Source organism: Melopsittacus undulatus, chromosome 7 (genome assembly GCF_012275295.1).
Source record: "Melopsittacus undulatus isolate bMelUnd1 chromosome 7, bMelUnd1.mat.Z, whole genome shotgun sequence".
Lineage (NCBI taxonomy): Eukaryota > Metazoa > Chordata > Aves > Psittaciformes > Psittaculidae > Melopsittacus > Melopsittacus undulatus.
Genome location: NC_047533.1, coordinates 28,155,993 through 28,180,054, shown reverse-complemented (window position 1 = coordinate 28,180,054; position 24,062 = coordinate 28,155,993). Strand labels below are relative to the sequence as shown.

The 24,062-nt window shown below is 39.1% G+C and overlaps 1 protein-coding gene across 1 annotated transcript in view; it reads left to right on the top strand.

Moving 5' to 3' along the window:
- The window catches only part of SCFD2 (sec1 family domain containing 2), a 191,707-nt gene that overhangs the window by 40,993 nt on the left and 126,652 nt on the right, over positions 1-24,062 (top strand). Inside the window, exon 4 of the mRNA XM_034064956.1 lies at positions 10,092-10,267. Within this exon, the coding sequence (XP_033920847.1) occupies positions 10,092-10,267 (176 nt within the window). The remainder of the gene's footprint in view (positions 1-10,091; positions 10,268-24,062) is intronic.

Genomic DNA, 24,062 nt, shown 5'->3' with positions numbered 1-24,062 from the left:
AAGTTTGGATGCATTCCTGTTTGGGGGCTTCTGTATAGGCCTTTGTATTCCATGGGGAACATTCTTTGAGTATAGTGGGGTTAGGCTTTCCTGACAACTCTTACTTAAGATGGTCTTTCTGAACAGTCATTACCCATATTAGGAACTGTAGAAAGAAACTGATATTATGGCTGTTTCACCTTGCAGTGTTACACCAGGATGAAGCTTGAGGTTTTGACACTGTTAGGCATGGTCAGAGTATTCAGTTAACTAAATAGATCATATCATCAGGTTTTGCCAGTTTAGGACAGAGATGTTTCTCCAAGCTTCAGACTTGCGAAGAGCATGTAGCCTGCTGTTTTTCTTAAGCAACTAAACTTTTCAGGTCATCTCTGTAGCTCATTAGATGTAACAGAAAAGATGAAGGATGCCACTACTGTTGCCAGCAAAGCCCCCTGTTTTTCAGGAGATGTGAAAAAATAGCTGAGAGGGAGGGATGTTCAGGAGCAGAAGTTTGTTTTTCATTAGTAAGTGACACTGCCTTTGTGTGTAGCGTTGCTTAGAAGCATCACCATCTGTGCACTAATCATTATTCTTCTCTCCAGCTGGATGCTGAATTCAGGAAAGTGCCAGTTAATTTTTTCAATGCTGATACACAGAAGAACATCCCTGAGAGCACAAAACAATTGCTCAAAAGAGAAGAAAAATGTACCTTAGAATAACTGAACCTATGCGAAGTGTGGTGTGTCCAGCTTATATTTTGCAATTTATCCTCCATCCCTTCTTTTTCAGACTAGCATGTATAGTTGAAAGAAACGTGTAGTTGAAAGAAATATGAATGGACATGAATGGAGTTTGTTAGTGTGAAAGTAACTGTGGAAGAAGTTTGGTGGTAACAGAGAAGATAAGGCAGTGGCAGAAGGCTCATTTTGAGAGCACAGTTACGCATCTTTTCTTATCAAGTGTATTCCCGGGAAAGAATTATGTAATATGAAATTGACTGAAAAGGCCTGGCAGGAAATTTTCCCTTTTTGAGGACTGTCTGCAGCTTAGCACAGAAGGAGTGGTATCAACAAATATTGATTAATTGGAGAATAATCTGGGGATGGAAGGGATCTCTGGAGGTATTCATCTAGTCCATCCCCTGTTCAAACCAAAGGACAGCTGAAGAGTTACATATGTTGGACCTAGTTCAGCTGAATTTTGAATATGTCCAAGGATGCAGTTCCACAGCCTGTGTCCCCTGCACCAGTCTGAACTGCTTTTGTGGAGAAAATGTTTTACTTTATGTACAGCTTGATTATTTTTTTCACTTGCTGCTGTGTGTGACCATTGCTTCTCGTCCTTTCACTGTGCACGTCTAAAGTCTGATTCAGTCTTCTCTGTAATTGTTCCTTATGTCCTTAAAAACAGTAAGTTACTCCCTTTCTTCCTTTTACCCATCTCCTTCAGCCATTACTTTTGCATCACCTTTTCTAGATCTCTAAACTATTATAGTGACCCTTCTCTGGATCTGTTCTGATGTGTCTTGTACTGTGGAGCCCAAAACTTCATTTTCCAGATGCTGTCTCACAATTACTAGAGGGTTCTAACCGCTTCCCTCTGCCTTCTGGCTGCATTTGTGCAGATGTCACCTTGGTTCACTCCCATTGCTGCAAGGGCATATGGCTGATTCATGTTCAACTTGACAGGCACATTTAGTCTGGAATTTTAGAGGATTTAGGTCACAGATCCGCTATTAAGACTATTTCAAATGGAAGAAACACAGAAAAAGTTGAAATAAATGCTAAAAAACAAAGGGCTTTGCTGCAAAACAGTGAGTTGAAAGTGGCAAAAGGTTTCCTAGTGCCTAGAGGCACTCATGAAATGTGTTCTTAGTGAGTGCTATTGTTTCTGAAGTTGAAAAGAGTTGAAACTGGAAACTGCTGCGTCCCAAATGTTGAAATATCATGCTAGCAAATAATAAATTTTAATCCCTCTTCTTGGACTTTAGCTCAAACACTGGAAATATATAAAAATGAGAGGACAACTTATGAGCAATTACTCAAGTTTACTGTTGTTAACTTCATTTGTGTTATCTGGACAAGAGCTTGAGGACTGAAAAAGAGACACTGTGCAGGATCCAGACCCAGAATGTGGTCATCTTATCCAATGAGTTTAAAAGTGAAGGGACTCTTAACTTGTGAAGCAATGCAGGATATTTCATGAGGAAAGAATAAAAGTCTGAAGTGATAAAGGCAGCACTAAGTAGGTTGTTCTTACCAGCTCTATCAGTCTTGTAGCTGCTCAGCTGATTGAGTCAATTTTTACTTTTTAAACATCTTACCAGTTTCTTTCCTTTGTCTCTCACTTTTCCTTGCCCCCTTCCCTTAAATTGCCTTTCAGTAGATTATGTTCTTTTATGACTTGGGGTAAACACTACTTTGCATCTACCTGTTACTTGTGTGCTGGCTTGTCTTTAATGGCAGAGTATCAAATTGACCTTTTAAGTGCTTTTTTTTTGAAATGCATCTTACTGAGAAGAGAAAAAAAAAAACAATGGTAAAACATCAGTGTGATTTACACATCCTATCTGAAAAAAGTACCTTGAAATACCAAATCTTCATCTTAATTGTAGAGATTAAAAGAGTGGTAATGGTGTGAACCCTGCAGCCCTGCTGAGTTCTCCTACTGCAACAACAGCTACAGATACTGGGAATGAATTTGAAAGTGGTCCTGGGAGTTAAGTCCTGTCCTCTGCTTAGAGGAGACATGACTGATTTAGAGAAGGAGACTGAAATGGATAATGTGAAAGGCACTCATAGCAAAATTAAATCTATTTTTTTAGCTGTTTTAATTTAGATGTTTTAATCCAAAACTGAGATTACTCAGAACAGAAGTTTTGTAGAGCATCTTGTACTTCCCCTATTGCAAGAAATTTGTCTAGAGGCAAAAATTGTCCCTCAATATGTTAGGAAGGTAGTGCCTGCAGGTGACTAAATAGCGTTTTGCTGTTCTTATTTAGGAAATCGAGTGTTCAGATTTGTTAGGGGTGGTGTGGGCTGGTTTGTGGGTTTTGAGGTTGGTGTCTGGGTTTTTTTTTTTAGTTGTTGGGTTTTTTTTGTTATTTGTGTAATGACCACTGCATTATACACAATGGGAATTTACCTTAAAAAAAAGAAGCCTGACCTTGTACACTTCCAGGGATGAGGCATCCACAACTTCCCTGGGCAACCTGAGCCACTGTCACTCTCACAGTAAAGTTCCTCATTACATCCAGTCTAAATCTCCCCTCTTTCAGCTTAAGTCCATTCTACCTCGTTCTATCACGTCATGCCCTTGTAAGAAGTCTTTCTCCAGCTTTCTTGTAGGCCCCCTTTAGGTACTGGAAGCTGCTCTGAGGTCTCCCCAGAGCCTTCTCTTCTCCAGATTGAACAAGCCCAGCTCTCCCAGCCTGTCTTCATAGAACAGGTGGTCCAGCTCACAGAGCATCTTCATGGCCCTTCTCTGGACTCAATCCAACAGCTCCATGTCCCTCTTGTGCTGGGGGCCCCAGAGCTGGACATAGTACTCCAGATGGGGTCTCATGAGAGTGGAGTAGAAGTAAAGGAGCAAAATGTCACTGAGAACAGCCCATGCCAAAGGATTTAAACCAAAGTTGCTGTGCTTACAAAGTCTCTTAAGTATAAAGCTTGAGGTGGAATATGGGAATACAGTAAAACTGGGTGGCTTGCCTGCTGCTTTTTTCCAAGCATAATTGTGAAAGCCTGATCATTCAGTCTTGCAAAAGATGACTCTACACAAGAGACATGGCAAATTACACATGTACATACTCATACATCATCATGTTTTCCATCACTATTTATTTGCTTACCACCCAAAATGATTGTTAGCGTGTTCTCAGCTGCAGAAGCCTTTTAGAAATCATCAGAGAAATAATCAGTCCTGTGAATAATGTACCAAAGAAGAACAATGACCTCCCTCTTTCTGGGATGGCGTGCCAAGAACATGATGAAGTACTCAGTGTCTGGAAACATATGTCTTAGTGTTAAATGAGGACATGCACAAGCCACCTGAAATCCTTTGAGCATGTTATTAAGACAAACAAGTCGATTCATTTCTGTGAGAAGTCTAAAACATGCAGGAGATGATTCAACCAAATTTGCCAATTTCAAGTCCCTTTATGGTCACAATGAATTACTGCATTCAGTGATTGCTAGGCTATTTTAGGGCTGGAGATCCTCTGACTGGGATGTGGCCTAGTACTTAGTGCTTATTAACTTAATGGTAAAGGTGAAAAGTAAAGTAGTAAAATATTACTGTTATACATATTTAGTCAAGATTAAGAAGGAGATTTGAGGATTAAATTTGAGTATTAAACTGGAAGTTTAATATAGGTGGTGACTCCTGTGAAGCTGAATTCTGGAAGTTAAAATTTCACCTAATTACTTGACCAGATCTGAAATCTGCTTTAATATTTGTGAGGGCAATGAGAGTATTGTAGACCTTGGCTATAGATGGTTGTTACTTTTTTGTGGATACTGATTTAATAATGAAAAGGGGAAACTGAATGGTAGAGTGTACAAAGAAGGAAATAATGGTTTAGAGTGGGTGTGCATTTAAAAACAAAGCTCTGAAGGATGAAAAAGGTATTGATCCACATTGGGACACCTCAGCTACCAATTACATTTGCCAAAGCCTTCTGAAAATACCGGGAAACTTGAAACTGTAGGTAATTTCAGAATTATAAATCATAACTGGTGTCATATTCAGGCATCTGCATTTAGGTGCTTAGAACTGAAAATCTGGAGGACCATATTAGTGGTTTAGTTACATTTGCCCCACCTAATCGATGATTTGTTTTAAGGCATGCAAAAGAATAGAGAAAGAATAGTAACAGAACTTATATTTAAGCATGGTTTCCATTTTCTAATAAACCCCAGGCTAATTAGGAGAGGAGGCTAAAACTGTATGTGGCAGTTACATAAATATAGATTATCTATCTGGGGACACTGTTAAAACAAGAATTTAGTGATACCATACACATCTAGTGATGGATAATAAACTGTTTGTGAGATAACTAACTGCTATAGCTGATGAGACAGAAGCCAAGTCAGCTTAAAAGCACAGACTGCCACGGCAAGTCTTAGTTGAGTAGTAAAGAGTCCAGCTTTCTTTGTTCTGGGTATATATCTCAATTCCAGAATTTGCTAAATGTCAGCATAGTTGTCACTATTGTCCATGGCTTCTGTATCCTTGAAAGCCACTGCTGTACACATCCTCAGACATATGACACGTGGCAGGCTCTGTCTCCTCAGATAGACCTCTGAAGGTCTATCACTCTGGAGTGACTTGAGGTGCACTGGAAATCCCATGACAAGCAGGGAAGAGTGGCTGACCTCCAGTGCCTGTGTTCTGCAGCTTTTACTAAGGTGGCAGGAGGAACAGGGGTCAGTAAGGGCCAGCAAGGAGGGAAGGCTGATCACAGCTCTCCCTTGGTGACACAGTGCTGCTGGGGGCAGGCAGCATGAGGCCATCACTGCTGTGCAAGGGTTGCTCAGACACCTAAGATAGACTTGTCCTGAAAGCGCTGTGGTGAAGACTTGCCATTTATACTGTGGTATTACCTTGACACTAGTGCTTCTGAAGTAGAAAACACAGAGAAGCTTGGAAGTGGCCATCAACCCCAGAGCGGATGGGTTTGTGTTTGCTGTGGGAGAAGAGCATTTAGAAATAAGGTTGTGACATAGCCTTTCAGTCTCCTGTAATATTTAGTGCTCTTCAGGTCCAGAGTCTTATTCTGGGGAAACCAGCCAAACAGTATCTCATACTGGCCTACTTTTCATCTCTCCAAAGAACTAGGGAGTAGTTGACATTCTTTTCTTTATTAACAATTGAGGGACCAATGACTTTTGAAGTTAACTAAAGAAATGTTGAGCTTAAATTATTTTTGTGGCAGTTACTGTTAAACTTCCTAAGAAGTACAAAAGCATTTTGAGTTAATAGTAACATCTGGAAATTACACTAGCAAGGGGACACAAGGGGTGTCGTCCATCCTACTAAATTGCCTTCACTTAGTTTGTAAAATATGTGACTCCCTTAGCCATACTGTTGTCCAATTGGCTTCATGGAGTATGAGAGCTTTCTACATTCCTTGGAGGAATCCAGCATTGGACACCATGTGAGGCAAGCTACTGGGAGAGATAAGTCTGTATTCCTGAGACTGTGGATGAGGAAAACAATATATTTGGATTTTTTCAGCCTTCTACTGCCTTGAAAGATCTCGCCTGTGAACATAAATGTGCCAAGCTCATTTCTTATTTGTGGTTTTGTCAAGTGAAAAATGGACCTCAGCAAGATTGCTTTAGCCAGTGAAGCTCAAACTGTGTTCTTGCATAAAACTGAACAAAGCTTAAAGCTATGTGTATCTGGCGGTTCCTCTAGTCTTGGAAGAGCATCCCCTTAATTATTCAATTGGTCACAAAATGTACTTTCCTCTTTACTTGTTTTCTTGTCCCTATGGAGATAATTAACGAAGTGTTAGATGAAAAAATAAGGTCTGTGTGTTTGGAACAGCACATTGATAATTCTGACCTTTGCTCTTTAGACACCTCATTTATGCATAAATCTTTATGTAGAAAAACCCGAAACCACGCAAAACAAAAGCAAAAAAAACCCACAGTACTTTGGGATTCTGAATTTCAAGAATTTGCTTCTACCAGTAAATCTATCTTGAAAAATAATTATTTTCTTGAAGCGATGCCTGTGTTACACTACACAGACTGCAGCATTAATTTAAAATGGAAAAAAGTTGTATTGTGGGTGAATGTCTTGATGTCTACAAATGCAGTTTGTCCAGTTCATTTGTTGTTTAACCGTTGAGGTGAAAGTCTTTCTGTTCCACTCAGGCTGCTCTCACTACTCAAAACCAGATTTTTGACAGACCTCCAATAGTTGCTGATAATTTCAGCCCCATTATGTCTAACTTGAGCGATCTGCTTTACTAGTAGTAGAGTTATTTTTTCCCTTCAGTCTCCCTGTACACATCATCATTTGTGCATGTAGTATTAACTGTCATTTAATATTTAACAAAAAATAATTTATTCCAGTGAATTTATTTATTTATTTTTAACACAAAAGTATGGCTTCTGTAATTGAAGTGTTGGTGAAAGTGATCTGTAGTTCTTCTGGGGTCTGCTGTGAGCTTTTGAGAGTTGGAGGTGGAATTCACCATCTCTGTGTCCCAAAAAATTTGAAAATCAGTTATTGTAGGACTGAAGGGGACATGGAATTGTCTCTTACCAAGTCCATGTTTCCATGACTTCTGTAATGTCCAGTTTCATTCCTTATACAACTTTTTCATTCTGTTGCCCAAGATTCTTGCATTAGTGCACAAATATTTTGATTGTTACTAACTAACCATTCAGGGTTTCTTAGCTGAATTAATTTCTGCAGTGTCTGCATCATCAGTCTATCAGCATTACTGTTGTCCTTCCTTATTCCCCATCCTCCTGTATTCCATTAGCTTTTGAATTTTGCTGTGAGAATTCCCAGTCACTACATACTCATTTTATCCTCACTGCTGTACTTGTGAAGAGATGTGAAGCTTTGAAATGGTTTTGTTTGGTTTTTTAAATACTGCTTTCAGTAAATGTTTTTATCGAGTCCTCTGTCATGATAATGTTGCTGACAGAGTTTGGGGTATCTGCAACCAGTTTCACCCATGCTACACTTGGTAACCATTGATGGCAAAGGTTACTTCCCAGACAATATGGAATTCTTGGTGTTTGTGCAAGAAAGGTTATCAGTACTTTTATATCACTTCAGGGTGGTTGAGGTGATCCTTCTCCTTCTTCCCACATCCAGGAATTAAAAAAATGATCAAGTCCTTTGTCAGCATAGGGTTGTCCTCACAAACCAGATTTTGGTGTTCACACAGACATGTGGCCGTGCTTTAGAAGAGCAGTTGAAACATGATGATGTCGTTGTCATCTGTCTCCTCTTGGTTTCATAGGACCTGTCTGCCACATTGCAACACAAAAGGACTTAAAATGGCAAAGGGACTTAAAAAAAATAAAAGGCTGGTGGGGTTAGGATTAGATCAAATTTAGTCTGTTGTGCTGAAGCCTCCCTCTGTGAGCAAGCAGCAGGGAAGGTGAGGAGGATTTAGGCCTCAGGAAGAGTCATTTAATTGCTGATTACTACCAGTCACTTTCTCAAATTCCTTTCCTCATCTACTGGAACAGTTTTACTTATCAGACAGTTGTCCGGGGAGATTTCTGTGTAAAAATTGGCTGGAACTCTTGAACCCTGAATCCAACTGGTTCCATTGATACTGTAAGTATCATCGATGAGATGCTGGACTCTTTAATGCCAATGTAAGTTTTATTAATGACTTGCTAAGGTCAGCATTTCACTTCTGTTCACATACATATTGGACTTTCTTTTGGTGGCATTCTGAGGGTGGGAAAGAATTTGATTGTCTAAAATGGTGCTGAATGGATGTTACACTGATCCAGTGCTGCATCTGCATTCACTTTCACAAGGGACAATATGGAACAAAGCTCTTGAAATAAATTTTTTTTTAATTGAAATCAGAAGTCTGGAAAGCCCTCCCATTTTATTGTTTCATATGAGGGAAGGGCTGGCAACTTCATGTTTTCCCAGTTGAAGCAACTTACCAGATTTTGAATATGCCACAATATATCAGGACTGCTATAGGTAATAATGCATTCATTATTAAAGGTATGCTGCAAGCCATCATGCACTGACATTTTCAAATCACCATGTAAATCTGCCTGAGACAGCTTTAAAAGAAATAAAACAAGACTGAAAGCTCCAGTGTTTAGTCTAAAAACACACATGGCTGTGGTTGCTGTTTTAGCCGGTGCAGGCTAACCGTGGAAGCCTTTTGTCAGCTCTCCGGCCTACTGAGTGCTGTCAGCTTGATTTGTGTGTGCATTTGCTGATTTTTCAGTTTGATGCTTTCTGTTAAAATTCACATAAAGAGCCTGTGTGGTTTTGCTTTATTTAGAAGCTTTCCCTAAACTAAATGTTCTTCCAATGACCAACCTTGGTATCACTGAAATGAAGAGAAAGTGCTTTCAACATTTATTCACTGCTGGCATCATTTATTTGCCATTTATGTGATACTGAAAGGATGGAGGCAGAAGGAAAGCCTTGTAAAGTGATGATATAACCAAACACAGAGAAGAAACACTGTGGCAGTCTTACAAGATCTTTCCCTTATGGAAAAATACTGAGAAAAATGAGCAGTAGTGTAAGCCATGAACCACCTAGCATCAGCTCAGCCTACTGCCTTTCTGGAACCAAAGCTTGTCCTGGTTAAGTTAAAGGATCCTCCTCACTCCTCACATGTCCTTGTTCTTTAGGTCTCATTTGCTTGAGGAAAGTGACTTGTAACTGGCAGAGACTGCCAGGAACCAGCCCTAGACTGGATTTCAGTCCAGACTTGCAATTAGGATGGTGTTTTGACACCATTTTTCCTTGCATGTTGATGTCATGTGTGATTGCCTGTGAAGATTTTCTTGGGACAGATGAGGTACTATGGACCTTCCTCCCTGAAACAGATCACTTCTAAAATACAAATTGATCTAGCAGTTTAACTGGCACATTAATGTTGTTGTTAACTGCTAGTTCTGTAGTGTCTGTGTGGCCTGAATGACTCCTTTCATGCTCTTCTATTAGGGCGAGATCTAGGGGCATATGGGCACCAGGGTGTTCAGTTTCAAATAACGGGTGAAATCATGCTACGCCTGAAGAGTCACGCCTTGGAACTGTCCCTTCCAAGAACAGCTCCAGAAAACAGTTCCTTGAATCACTAAAAATATCTCTGTTTTCTGAGTCAAAAATAATCACAAATGCACCCTTAGGAAGCACTGGAGGGTGTGGGTTTGGTGTAAGGTAGAAGACCTGCAAATTCCTATTGGGCTTTTGATAGAAATAGAAAGCTTGCTTAGAAGTAGTCATCAAGTATTATTTCCTTATCTTAAATGATCAGGCCATAGTGGAGAAAGGCTCTAAAATACTCTATAACCCATTCACTATAATTAAAAAAATGTAGGTTTGTATTTGCCTCCAGTGAGTGCTGTATCCTGTTTTTTTTTCCACAGGCAGAGTCACCCCAGAACAGCTCAGCTCATACATTAAGCTTTTCAAAAACAATCTCAAAGCGTTGGAGAACCACTGTGGTCTTCTGCAGCTTGTGCTGGCCACGATACAGACTTTGAAACACCCCCAGACTTCCAAATGGGACAACTTCCTTGCCTTTGAGAGATTACTTCTGCAGGTACATATTATGTGAATTTGTTTGACCTAAGTAAAAAATAGTTTATTTAATTTCTGAATTCCCACTGGATGCTGTAGCTTCATTTTTTTATGAAGAAGTGTATTGAATGTCTTGTTAAAAAGCTGTTTCTGATTGACAAACTGGTAAAAGGAATGGGAACCTACATAGTCTTTATAGTTTTGTCTAAGAAAAAGTTTATAAACTAAACAGTAAGCATTAAAAGTGAAGTACATAAATAATTGAATTGGATTATGGTTTTACATCTGTATGAATTTCCAAGATGATAATAACTTCACATTGGTTATTATTATTGTTATTATTATCATCATCATCATTCTGAAGATGCTTCTTGAGATAATGAGCTGAATCAAATAGAGAGAGGATTTTGTTCCTATGTGAGTGTAAAACTTGTGTAATTTGCTGAATAGGTGGAAGTGTAGTAGGAAATTCTATGCACCAAGAGAGTGATGTTTCTCTTGCTCACAGCTATTATCTATCCCCAGCTTTTCCCACCACCACGTTTTTTACAGCATCCTGTTGGTGACCACAGTAGTATTTACATACTCTTTTTGTATCACACTTGGATTTCTCTCAGGAAATGAAGTTAATGGTATGTTGAACTCTTATCCTACTAACCTTTGGAGACATATGAAACACAGGAGAAGTTAATTTCTGCTGAAATTTAGGAAAAGCTCAAACCTTTCCTCCCTGTGCTTTCTCTTCTGCCATTGTGTTGCTTTTAGAAGAACCATCTGAAATCCTAGCAAAAGGCAAGTCTTTTTATAAAGTAACTTCTAATGAAGTCAGTCAGCCTTAAATGAGTGAAGTGTATAGTATGGACCTCAACTAAAATCCAACACTACTTCTGTAAAAATTAGCTGTCTTTGTCTAGATGTTGAAAACAAACCAGCAACCCAACTCTCTCCATGATCTATGTCAGCAGGATGTAATCCCTGGTTCTTGGAGAAGACTCAGCCCATACTTCTTAACTTTGTAGTCAATAAATTTCTGTGACTTGGGGGGGGGGAGAAATGCAAAGCTTGAAGAGTAGCAAGCTCTTGACTACATCAGTTAAAAAAGCTGTTCTCTCTTGGCAAGACTGAAATATTTTTGAATTACATAGGCAGCTTTCTTTAGTTAAGAAAAACACATCTCAGGTAAAAGAACTCACTGCAGCCATTTTGTTGGTTTGTCTCCACTGTAGAGCATGGCATTGACAACTCATAATCCCCTTCTTTCTCCTGCAGTGGCTCGCGTCACATAGCTCTTCTCAGAAGCTGGTTAAGTTCCATCTTAAAACCAGTTCAGCTTTAGAATTAAAATAAAGCTGCAAGCTCAGCATTGTTTTCATAACACGCAACTGCCTATATAAATGCCATGTCGTAAATCATCAGGGAGTGGAAAAACTGAGGTAAAAAACATCCAAGCTACATATAACAAAGAAATGTATAACAAGCACTCTCATAATCCAAAGCCATCTACGATTATACCCACTGCCTTCCACCCATCATATTAAGGTAAAATGTGTTAGCCAAAACAAACTTTCTAGACTAACATTTGTAACTGTTCCTTAAGCACATACTCATTTTCAGTAGTTCAAACAACTGTTATTTTGAATTACACAATCTGTACAGCATGTATCTCTTACTGATTCTATTTTGAAAACAGAGTCTGACATGCATTATCTGCTTCTGAGCACATGTCATGTCTCTGTTCTGTTGACAGGAGTTTGTAGGGAGAGCAAAACAATACTGAGAGACCCAGAAGACATTAGAGATATTTCTGTTTAAAAAACAACAGCTAGGAATTGTGTTATGAATGGTTGCTACACAGCACTGCACTAAATTTGATGCTGTGGTAGTTGATTTCAGCAGTAGTTCTGAGAAATTCTTCAGCATAATTGTTACATTTCAATATTTTACAACAATAAATCTTAAAAAATCCTCAATAAAAATTGTTTCAACATGAAAGTAGTGTTGTTACTATCTTGGATATACTATCTATACTGGAGCCACATAGAAGACAACTGTTTGTAAAAGATCTGTCGGGAGTAATATTAGATTCGGACAATGTAGGGATTCTGCATTTTTTTACTGATGGATGTATATCAAACTCAGCTGATGCCAAGGAGATAACCCAGTGTAAACAGGTGGTATGAGAATTCTCAGATTTCCCCCCAAAACAATCTACACAGTTTTGGAATTTCTCATTACTAGATCTCTCTGTTGGGTCTTATAATTCCCAGCTTAGTATACTTTGTTCTTTTCAGAAAGAACATGTTGTTGGCATGAAGCCTTTAGCCTAACTCTTACATAGAATAACCTCTTCCATTTTGCTTTTTCTTATTCCTTGATTCATTCCTTTCAGCTGATGTTGCAGGTACTTAGTTCTAAAAATGGCCTGGAAAAGGTAGAAAGCAGCCCACTTCCACTGTTTTGTCATAATTAAAAATCTGTAACTTTCATGGAGGTTTATTAAGCAGTAGAGGCCTATGAAATACAGAAACACAAGAGGAGGAGCTCTCTTCAGAATTTGAACAAAATGTGACACCATGAGCAAAAAATATATTTTTGTTGTTTTTAATGCATACTACTTGTATATTCACTGAACAGGAATTTCTGCCTACAAATTAAATTTTAAAGTACCCAGCAGCAGTAGAAAGTGTGATTGGGGTATAATGTGCCTCAAGAGAAAGTGCAGTTGCTCTATGAAGAGTACTGCTCTGAAACTCTCCTGTTGGATGCTACACAGACTTATATGAAGAGCTCCAGACCATACACTATTTTCACGTTTACATTTCCAAATACTAATTAGCTGAATTGTGTTTTATATCTATTTTCTCATTTCAGTGCTGCAAAATTTGTCAGAAGGCAGATTTATTTTTTTTGCCCTTGGTGTCTTGAACAACAGAAAATACAGACTTGTTTTTAAGAGAAACTTCATGCCAGATGGTCCTTCCAATGTTTTTATTTTTCTGTTGGCAGAAAGCAGTTACGAGGTTAATAAAATGACATCATTCTTTCTCCTATGAATATTAGAGTGCAAACTCACAAAAAAAAAAGAAGTGGAAAAACTGCAAGTATTTGTCATTCTTATTAATGTTTTCAGTAGCAAGATATAATAGCCGGGGTGCTGGTAACCATTCCATCCTGTGCCGTGATTCTCTACCATTTTTACAAACGCAGGGTATGCGCAGCTTATTACTGAATCAAGGATGACAGCAAGTTTGCCAATGACACCAAGCTGTGTGGTTCTGTTGATATGCTAGAGGGAAGGAATGCCATTCAGAGGGACCTTGACACTTGTGAGGTGGGCTGATGCCAACCTCATGAAATTTAACCATGCCAAGTGCAAGGTCCTACACCTGGGTTGGAGCAATCCCAGGCACAGCTACAGGTTGGGCAAAAAGGAAATTCATGGTAGTCCTGCGGAGAAGGACTTGGGGGTGTTGGTCAATGAGAAAATGAACATGAGCCAGCAGTGTGCACTCACAGCCCAGAAAGCCAACTGTATCCTGGGCTGCATCAAGAGGAGCATGACCAGCAGGTTGAAGGAGGTGATTCTGCCCCTCTACTCTGCTCTTGTGAGACCTCACTTGAAGTATTCTGTGCAGTTCTGGTGTCCTCAACATAAAACGGACATGGAACTGTTGGAACAAGTCCAGAGGAGGGCCACAAGGATGATCAGAGGACTGGAGCACCTCCCATATGAAGGCAGGCTGAGAAAGTTGGGTCTGTTCAGCCTGGAGAAGAGAAGGCTGCGTGGAGACCTCATAGCAGCCTTCCAGTATCTGAAGGGGGCCTACAGGGATGCTGGTGAGGGACTATTCATTAGGGACTGTAGTGATAGGACAAGGGGTAATGGGTTGAAACTTAAACAGCAGAGGTTTAGACTGGATATAAGGAAGAAATTCTTTACTGTGAGGGTGGTGAGGCACTGGAATGGGTTGCCCGGGGAGGCTGTGAATGCTCCATCCCTGGCAGTTTTCATGACAAGGTTGGATGAAGCCTTGGGTGATATGGTTTAGTGTGAGGTGTCCCTGCCCATGGCAGGCGGGTTGGAACTAGATTATCTTGAGGTCCTTTCCAATCCTAACTATTCTATGATTCTATGATTTATTTGCACTTTTGGCCATTGCATAATGTGGTAGGCGTTGTTCACATATGCATGCCTGCACAGGATCCCATGCCAGTAAATTTAGAAACCGTAAGACACAAGCCTGTAGACTTTCCCTGCCTAGAACTCAGTGTAGGTCTCAGACCTCTCAGCTTTTCTACAGGGTACAGTAGTTATGAGGTGACATTTATTGACTGTAAACTGGTATAAACCAAAAGCTTAAGTGTGGGCATCAGGGCTGCTGAAGCAAGCTCTTAGATACAAAGCAGTGGGAAAGCAGAGAAGCCTTTGGAGTAGTTCTGCAAGAATAGTTCATTGTTCATCTGTAGTGAGACCTTTATTTCTACATAGAATAGATTAAGATAAATTGCATTCCTTGTTATTATTATTTATATTGCTTTAGTCTACATGTAATTTATCATTATATACCTCAGCTCAGTACAATAAATTGTCTTTTTGGTGGCCTACAATGTTGTTAAATAATGTTTTTAGAAAAGTTATTGCAACAGTATTTGGAAAGAATACCCACGATACAGATGCCTGTAATTAGGGATTTACATAAAATCTTGCTCTTGAATTTAAATCATAGAATCATAGAATAGTTAGGATTGGAAAGGACCTCAAGATCATCTAGTTCCAACCCCCCTGCCATGGGCAGGGACACCTCACACTAAACCATATCACCCAAAGTTTCATCCAACCTGGTCCTGAACACTGCCAGGGATGGAGCTTTCACAACCTCCCTGGGCAATCCATTCCAGTACCTCACCACCCTAACAGTAAAGAATTTCTTCCTTAAAATCAATTGCTTTTTAATATAAAGTTGCATATGGAATGAATTGTTTTGGGGAGAGTCTTGCTTGGTGTCATGTTGATTGCAAAGGTCATCCTCTGAAATTTGGTACCTTTTGGATAAGATTGCAGACTGGACAGAACCTTGGGCATCATGGTGTAGGGTGAGGCATCCCTGCCCATTTCAGAGGGGTTGGAACTAGGTGATCTTAAGTTCCTTTCCAACCCACACCATTCAATGACTCTATTCGGTCTTATGCAGCCAGAGAGTGAAATGTAATTTGTTGATGACTTCTGGAGAGAAAATAGGCCTGTAAGCCATCACTTGCTTAAGCTTGCAAATTCAATATTTAAAATACTATAATACTTATAATTCAGTATTTACAGCAAATTTTTATTTAACCACCTATTTGGGAGATTTGCTTCATTTAAACTGAGAGTCAGAACATGGTGCCAGAACATGTAAACCTGTAAACCCATTTGGATTTTGCCTTTTATACATGTGATATTTTTAACTTTGCAAGTATTTATTCTACATAGAGTTTATGTTAGATTTCATGAACTTGCCTAAAAACTGGTATGTACAAGTCCTGACATGGTGTTGCTTCTTGTTATCTGCCTCGTGTGGTCTTAGTTCATTTATTTTGCTTGCTCCATGCCTCTTACCTTTGTGTTTGTGTGTTTTCTGTACATTTCTATAAAACAGAGCCCTGAAATGCTGGGGAAACCTTGGTGCTACATTAGTACAGGTAAAACAGTGGATTAAATTTCTGTAAGTGATGAGCCATTTTAGATGCGTTTGGTTTTGTACACCACCCATGCTCCACAGAGGAGGAGCTTGTTGATTACAATTCATATTCCCAGGCTTGACATGACAGATATTCCAACCTGTCTAGCCCAGGAAGTAAGATATGTGTGTGTATAAACTCTTCTACTCTATATACGTGTATATATAATTCTTCTAGTGAAGCTAATTTTTTGTGAGTGAAATGCTCATCAGACTAATTTAAAAGCAAAATAAAATACAAGTAGGGATTGGTTTAACATTGTTTTAATCTGAAGTTAATCCTTTGGGAGTGAATAGAAACTTTCTACTGTCAATTTATTAATCTGTTGAAAGAAAATTGTAAGTTTTTCTAACTCTGTCAAGGGGTTAAAATATCTTAAGTCTGGTTACCATATCACATGGGAGTTAAGAGGATCTTTCTGTATTCTTGTCAAAGAAATATGCTTGTGTTTGGTCTGAAAAATTGTAAAGTATTTCCATGATGGTTCTCATTTAAAAAGCAAAGACCTCCCTCCTTCATCTTCTGGAAGAGCTAATATTTTGCATCCAGATAAGGGTCGTGTAGAGCCCCTAAAATGAGGACTTAATAAAGAAATGGCTATTTTGAATGAACAAATGTCTGTATCAATAAAACTTAAAAGCCTTGTGGGAAAAGACACTAAATATATTAAGTCAATGTGAACTTTTAAATACAAACCCAAATACTTTTGGTGCAAATACCAAATACTTTTATATACAAAACCAAAATACTTGCTGTAAAATAAAAGAACCCTAACATATAAATGATTGCAATGGAAACCAGCTTTTTGGAGCAAAAAAACCACTGCCACCCCCTTTGCACACACAGAGATTATTTTGTTGGGATTTTAAACAATTAATAGCTTTTTCTAGCAGTTTCTTTCGAGGTGCATGTTGAGATTATATGGCAGTTGGTATCTTGTTAGCCCATGTTGCAGAAGGGCAGCATGATTTTCAGATTTATATGAACACTTGTGACCAGTGATAGCCAGAGTCCTTCACTAGCTATGGCTCTGCCTGTCACTTGCCATTCTTTCTGTCACTTTTATCCTTAAAATGTGGTATTAATTGCTTGCTTGCTGTAAAAAATAGCATTAATCAGACTGAAAGGCTGATGCTCTCACTCTGCTGTCAGTATACATGTAGTAGTTGCAGAGAAGCACAATATTAACAATATTGAATGATTCACATTTGCTTTTAAACAGATAATTGTGCTCCAAGAGGCAAAGCCTCTGTCGTGTGTACTCCCAGTAAGCCCTTTCCTTGCTGTATGTGTTGCTCCATTGATAGTGTTCTGTACTATCTGATTTACATTAGTGGCAGGATTTGCTTTCTGGTTTCTCTTTCTTAAGGAGACTGTTGCCACCCTCACAAAAAAATTGTCTTTTGCTATTACTTACACAGGGCAGACTGAGTCATATGTAAAATATTTCTTTAAATCTGCCGAAAACATCAGAAATGTCTCCAATGGACTGAGCAAATCTCTTGACTTACTAACCTGCAGAAAAATGGCATACACGATTTCAGATCTATCAAAGTGGAGGATTCAAGGACTCTTGACAGCAGCATCTTATATTTTGAGGGACCTGTAAGAGGTGCCTTTTTCAGTAGCGGCTTCTGTGATGATAGATAAGCAGTGCAGGAGTGCAGATTCCCTTAGTCAGTTTTTGCCTCTTAATAACAGAAATCCCATTAGCAATTCCCATTCATCAGCATTCAGATTGACAAGTTAATTGGCAAGTTTTTGCCAAGTCCTGAATGAAGGGTGTTATTGTGGTGTTTAAGTCTCTACTAATATGCTCATTAGTTTGGTGTTAATTGTGTGTTACTGTGGTGTGTGAATGGAAGCGGAGAGGGAGGTGGCTCTGTCTGTGCTCTAGCATTTAATTTTGTATCCATTTTGTTCATTATTATACCCATGTTCTTTTGGTAAAAAGACTTGTCTGGTGTACTCTTTTGGATGCTTTCAGTCTAGATGATTCACTCAGCTTGTCATACAGGAAAGAAGGGTCTTTTTAAGATTTTAGATAAAGTTTCTTAGCTAATGATCCTAACTACATTTTGCCCCTGCTATAGTTTCAAAGCAGGACCACATTTACTTTTGGGGTTTTTCTGCTTTTGCTAATTATATTAGTCTTTAAGAAAATCAGTATTGCCTTGTATTTACAGTCCATGTGTTGTCCCTAGGTAAGATTCTAGGTACTGTTGTAATAATAATTAAATCAAAATTAGCACAAAGCACAAGCATCTCGTGAGAGCTTTACTCAGAGGAATTGCGTATCATTGTAGTGATTAGCTCAAAGTCAGTAAATCACCTATTAAATCTCTTATCTGCAAACCAATTTGATGGTGCTAGGGCTGTATATCCGGTTTTGAGTGTGATTATGTGAGTCTGTCAGCTTAGTTTTCCTTAGTTTTTGGAGGATATATTTGATTATTTCCTACAGACTGGCAAGGAGAAAGCAGAGAAACAGCACAGTTCAAAATTAATGAAAACTTTACTGTGGGCAATATTCAAAATTAACAGTGGGGCTGCCATGTTGCATTTCCTCTGTCTCTCCACCTTAACAATTTGCATAGTTCCCTTTCCAGTGGCACACATGCTTCCTCGGATCACTGCCATTTCTGGGCACATGGTGCAAGCACAGACATACAAGTGCACACCTAACTTTTTCCCACACTCTACGGTGTCTGGGCATTAGTGAGCCCCAACCTGGAAAGCTGGTAGTCCAATTGGCAATATACTGATCCCTAGCTGTAAGCATGGCCTCTGTCTCATGTCCCGCAGAATATGCAATGGGATTTTTGCCCTGGCAAAAAACCCCAGCTTTGGCAAGTCTTGGCATGCTTGTGCAAACATGGCTTTATGGCTGCTGCCTTCAAATCACAGCTCTGTCTCTGTCTACATCATCTGTTCTTGGTCATGGAGCTCTTTGAAGGAGCAGTTGTGCTCAGGGTCTGAGGCTAATATTTTTCCCAAACCCATTATTTTCAGTAGGAAGGTAGGTATATTCTTAATTTGATTTTGCCTACTTGATGGAAAACAAGGTGGTGTTAGTTTTCCAAGTTGTCAGACCAGCCAGGATTGGGGTGGTCTAGGAGTTAACTATTTTTCCTGACTTAGGGTTTTATGGTTTACCTGGTGGAATTGAACCTGCAATGAGTTAGAGAACTTGCAAAACTCTGCATGGTTGCTGGCCGTGTTTTCAGTGAAAACCTCCACGCTTAAAGGAAGCTACATGAATTGCTGCACGAAGACATAGTCCTACACAGCAAGCTGATTGCAGCTCAGTCCAGTTATGGAGCCATGGTAGATTTTTTGTCATAAATGATGATATAATTGTTTGCAAATGTATAGGCTCGCTGATACCATTTGCTCACTTCCAGTGAAGAAGGCAGGCTCAGCTCTCTTTGTCTAGCTTAGTAAAGCAGTTGTTGTGAGAAAGGCAGCATGCTGGCTCAGCCAACAAAATCGTATTGGAATTTTACCTCTGCAATAGGTTGTGAAGAATTGTTTTTAGAATCAAAGCTGTCTTGTCAGAGGTCTGCCAGTATAGTACTTACTGGCTTGCATCCTCTTGGAGATGACCAGTTACTTCTGCTTAAACAAACTTGTAACTAACTCTTCCCACTTGGAGAAGTATAAAATATTAGGAATCAATCAAACTGGTTACTACTACCTCTGCTATTCCAAAGGTATGTGTAACAGACAAACAACTCAGTCCTAGTAGGTGTCTCCCACGTGTTGCTAGGTTTTCTCGGGAAATGGAGAGATTTGTTCTAGTGGTTTATTTTCTTTAGATTTTCTCCAGTTCATGCCTCTTCATCTAAGTTACCTTTCATTGCTATTGAATTTCTCTAGGAACTTTCTTGAGCTAAGATGATACCTCGTTGGAAGCCTGCCTATTTTACCCCATGGCACCATATTTGGGTACAAGAACATGTAAGGCAACATACTATAGGGCTGACAAAAGTGGGTTTATGCTGGAAGCTGCCTGCTGGCTGTGATGTCCCAGCTCATTTGCCCTCATCCTCCCTCCATAAAGCAAAAGGAAATACTTGCTCCATACCTAGAAGTGACTTGGTTTTACCAAGTCTGAGGCTTCTGTAGTATAATTTTCTCTGTGGTTACTCTTTCATGTATCCTATAAAAATGCTTTGTTAATTAAAATGTAGTAGGCACAGGAGGAAAAAATTACATTTCTCTCTGGATGTCCCACCCTGCACCACCCTGTCCCAGGGTGTTTCCCTTTGTGTGCCTTTAAACAAATAGCATATGGTTCTGTGAGTGTTACTGTAATTCAAAGTAGTCATGTTGCCTGCAGAAATGAAGGGCACCAGCACAAGTAACACTTGTACAGTATTTTCTAATGAAATATGATGGCCCATTTGTGCAGCTGTGTCTAATAAGGCATGAATATATTTAACTGCTCTTCACCTCCTCACACTCTGTTTGTTTGAAGTACAGAAATGTTGTATGTTCATATTAGGCAATTCAGTACAGAAATCTAACTTGGACTATTGATGGGAAGTATTTCATCATTTTTAGCAGGTTAAAACATATGGTTGTAGTTACAGTAAATAAATGGTTTGGTCCATAAACCAGTGCCATTCAGCACAACTGTCGAGTGGCTGTAGGCTCATCCTTCAGGAGAGTAAAATGTAGGTAATGGATAAGTAGCAAATGATAGTCTGTGTCTCTGCCTGGCGATGGGAAAGGTTTCAGATTCTTTTTAATGAGAGCATTTGTAGAGAAGAAGAAAAGGTAATGGGCCAGAGATGAGAAACTCTTCAAATATGATTTGATTCTATCCAGCAGTTTCTCTTCTAGTATTTCTTCCTTACCCATCCCCATGCCTAGGGAAAGCAAAATAGATGCTAAGTTGTAGGCAGCAAATTATTCAGATATACTTCACAGTTTCATCGCACGTTCACATAATAGTGCTGCCTTTCCTGAATGGAGCAGAAGGGTTCTTCTCTAATAAAAATAAGGAACATTTTCTTGAAGTTTTTAAAAATATCTATAGTTTCCTCTGAATTTCTTAGCCCAGTATTCTTCAGCAACACAGGAGCATTCTGGAAAGTTGTAGGCACTGTATTAAGTGAGATTCTCAAATGCTGGAGGTGTTAAATGTATCTGCTCAGAATAATGCGTTTCAGTTAGTAGGATCAGAGTGTGTTTAAAGTAAAGGTTCCCCAAGAGAGACTGGCATGGGTCCTCAACCTCTTTTTTATTAACAAATAATTTTTAAATGGCTATGATGTTTCTGGTGATCAAGCTCTCACTGGCTTGATTTGGTTTGATTCTGTTTGATTTTGAAAGTACATTTTTAAAAAGCATTCATTCTTGTATCTGTTTAACAGATACAGCTACGAGAAAACTGAAAGTCTCTACTTGAAGAATAAAACAAAAATGAACATTTAAAAAGATAATACTCCCTATCATATACCACTGGTTAAAGTTTGTTATTCGTAATGGACAGTAGGCTTAGCTGGGTGTAAGTCTTATGAGTGTAACTATATAATACACAGGAATATATTTCAAAATATATGTTTGTGTACCAAAAGCCAAGTAAAAAGCTCTCTCAGCCTTCTCACTTGTCTTAACTGAATTATCCTGCATCCCCTCTGTGTAAGTTTTTCCCCAGACTGTAGATGGACTTTCTGTCCAGGTTATTTCATTTCTGGAATTACTCAAAACCTATTTGATACTCAAGGAATCAGTACAGAACACTCACTACCCCTCATTCCACAGTGGTTCTGGAAGGCGTTCGGGCTGCTCAGGTAGCATCTTCCTCTTATCTACTGTTTCTCCAAGCTTGCCAGAATTACTGGAAAATTGATGCTTCTTCTCCTGTGTCACCTGGAAAAAAAGGCCATTTGAGAATCTAAGTGCTGTAGAGGAGAAATGGTTCACTACATCTTTTCATTGCATCTACAGAGATGGCAGCAGATACGCAAAGATGTAAGCTGCTGCTGCTTCAAGGGAATATGTCACTGACACATGCGAAGTTTTTCATTGTCTGCATACTGGTTTAGTTTCATCTGCTTGTTTATTGCAGAGAAGAGGTTGTATGTCCAGAAGGCACCTATGCCAACATTTAATTGGTAGGGGCCTGACTACATGCCTTGTCAACAGACGTATAGATTGGGAAGCCACCATGTGTTTCAGGGGATGTAGTAGCGGAGAAGTCTATTTAGCATGGTGTAAAGCTTCAGCGTTTTGCTTTGGGTTCTGATTTCACCCATTTTTTGCAGCTACACAGAATTAAACTTCTGTATGAACTCAACCTGTGTAAGGATATCAGTTTGAACTCCAAATGTCAGCATCTGCAAGTGGTTTGGTTGCTTTCGTGAAATTAATTGTTTCCTAGACTATCACTGTGTGCATTTGTGTTTTATCCATATCCTGAGCAAGATTTCTGTTAGAAGTGATTGCTACTGGAAAATGAATGATTTCTTTGGCATCTGATAGGTGGACTCAGGGAAGTATAGATAAGCATGGATTAGTGTGCCCTTTCTCATCCTGCTTCCCTTCTGTAATTCAAGAGAATGGACAGTTCAAAAGCATCACTAAAGCACTCTTGGTGGGCACTAGTTATCCTTTTCCTGCATGTGCTGTTCATAAGAGTTTTATTTTCATAAAACATGTAGAGGCAGAGGATACCTTTAAATCTTTTACTTGTTCTCAGTTAAGTAGTGCAACAGGAGTGGAATTTCTTATGTAAAGATATGAAAGCTAGACTGTCTCACAGAGGGAACAACATATTTCATGCAGATGGGCTCTCAAATGATGATGAAAACAGCAACTAATGGATGACCAGGTGACCTGCTTTTCTGTCCTGAAGAACTAAAAATAATTTACATATTTTCATTTTTAAACATTTGCATGTCATCTTAGTGTGATTACTGGCACATGCTGTGTTGATTCAACTTTATTGTCACATTATTCTCTCACGTTCAAGGGCCGCATGTGCTCCACATCTGGTGAACATTTAAAGGCCTTTTGAAAAACACCAGCATGTTTTTGTTCTTAGAAATGTTTATGACAAATATCATGCTCTTGCGTCTGCTTCTGCTATTGGTTACAAACAGGATGCACTAGGCTGTGCCTGCTGTCCAGTTACAAAACCACCAAGGGTAACATAATATGTTATGCAAAGTGATGAATTGCTTGACTGTTGGTCCTTGTTCATTGCACCAGAATGACCATGTATCCTTGTTCTGATGAAATCACAGTGGACCATGCTGGATGTGTAACTCTTTATGGCCGTTTTCATTAGACTAGACAATGTGGGAAAAAGGGAGAGCAGGAAGAAAACCACTTAATTTTTAGTAGTGAATACAAAATCTCTTTTATATAGTTATTTATGCTAAAATATAATCTTGCTTTTGAGGAGAATATGCCTTAAGAACTGCATAGTATCCAATGTCAAGTCACCAGTGAACTACTACTAAAAACATTCTGGAAAAAACTGAATGTTTTCCTACAGCTCTGTCATTACTCTTCTGGTTTGGTACATTGCTCAATACATTTTATAGAGTGATTGCATGACTCTTTGCCATGCTTCATGACAATGACAATGCATTTATCATTAACCTGTCATGGTGTGAAGTATACTTATTCTGAACACCATCTGTTTAGAATATACAATTCCCTGCACCAAACCAATTGCATTCAAAGGAGATTGCAGTCTGCTTTTCACACATTATTTACTATGCAGGGCAAAGTTAAAAATCATGATTAGCATCTTCTTACATTTCACCCTTAAGTGAATATAAAATCTCATTTGGAGATACCTAAAGCCAAACTCAAACTAACCTGAAACATGTTAGGCTGGGCTTAGAATGAAGGAGAAAATATTCTCCTGACTCAATAATGAACTTCATTTCTCTTTGGGGACTTGACTTCTGACACAGAGAGAAGGCCAAAATAAAAAACAGAGTGAGTGAGGGCCCCAACTTAAACCTGCTTTTAATTAAGCCTTGTAAAGAAGCTTTTCTGCTAAAACTCTCAGGTTGAAGAGTTCATGCAAAAAAATCTCCCTGTGGCTTATGAACAGCCAAAATAGGGGCTCACAC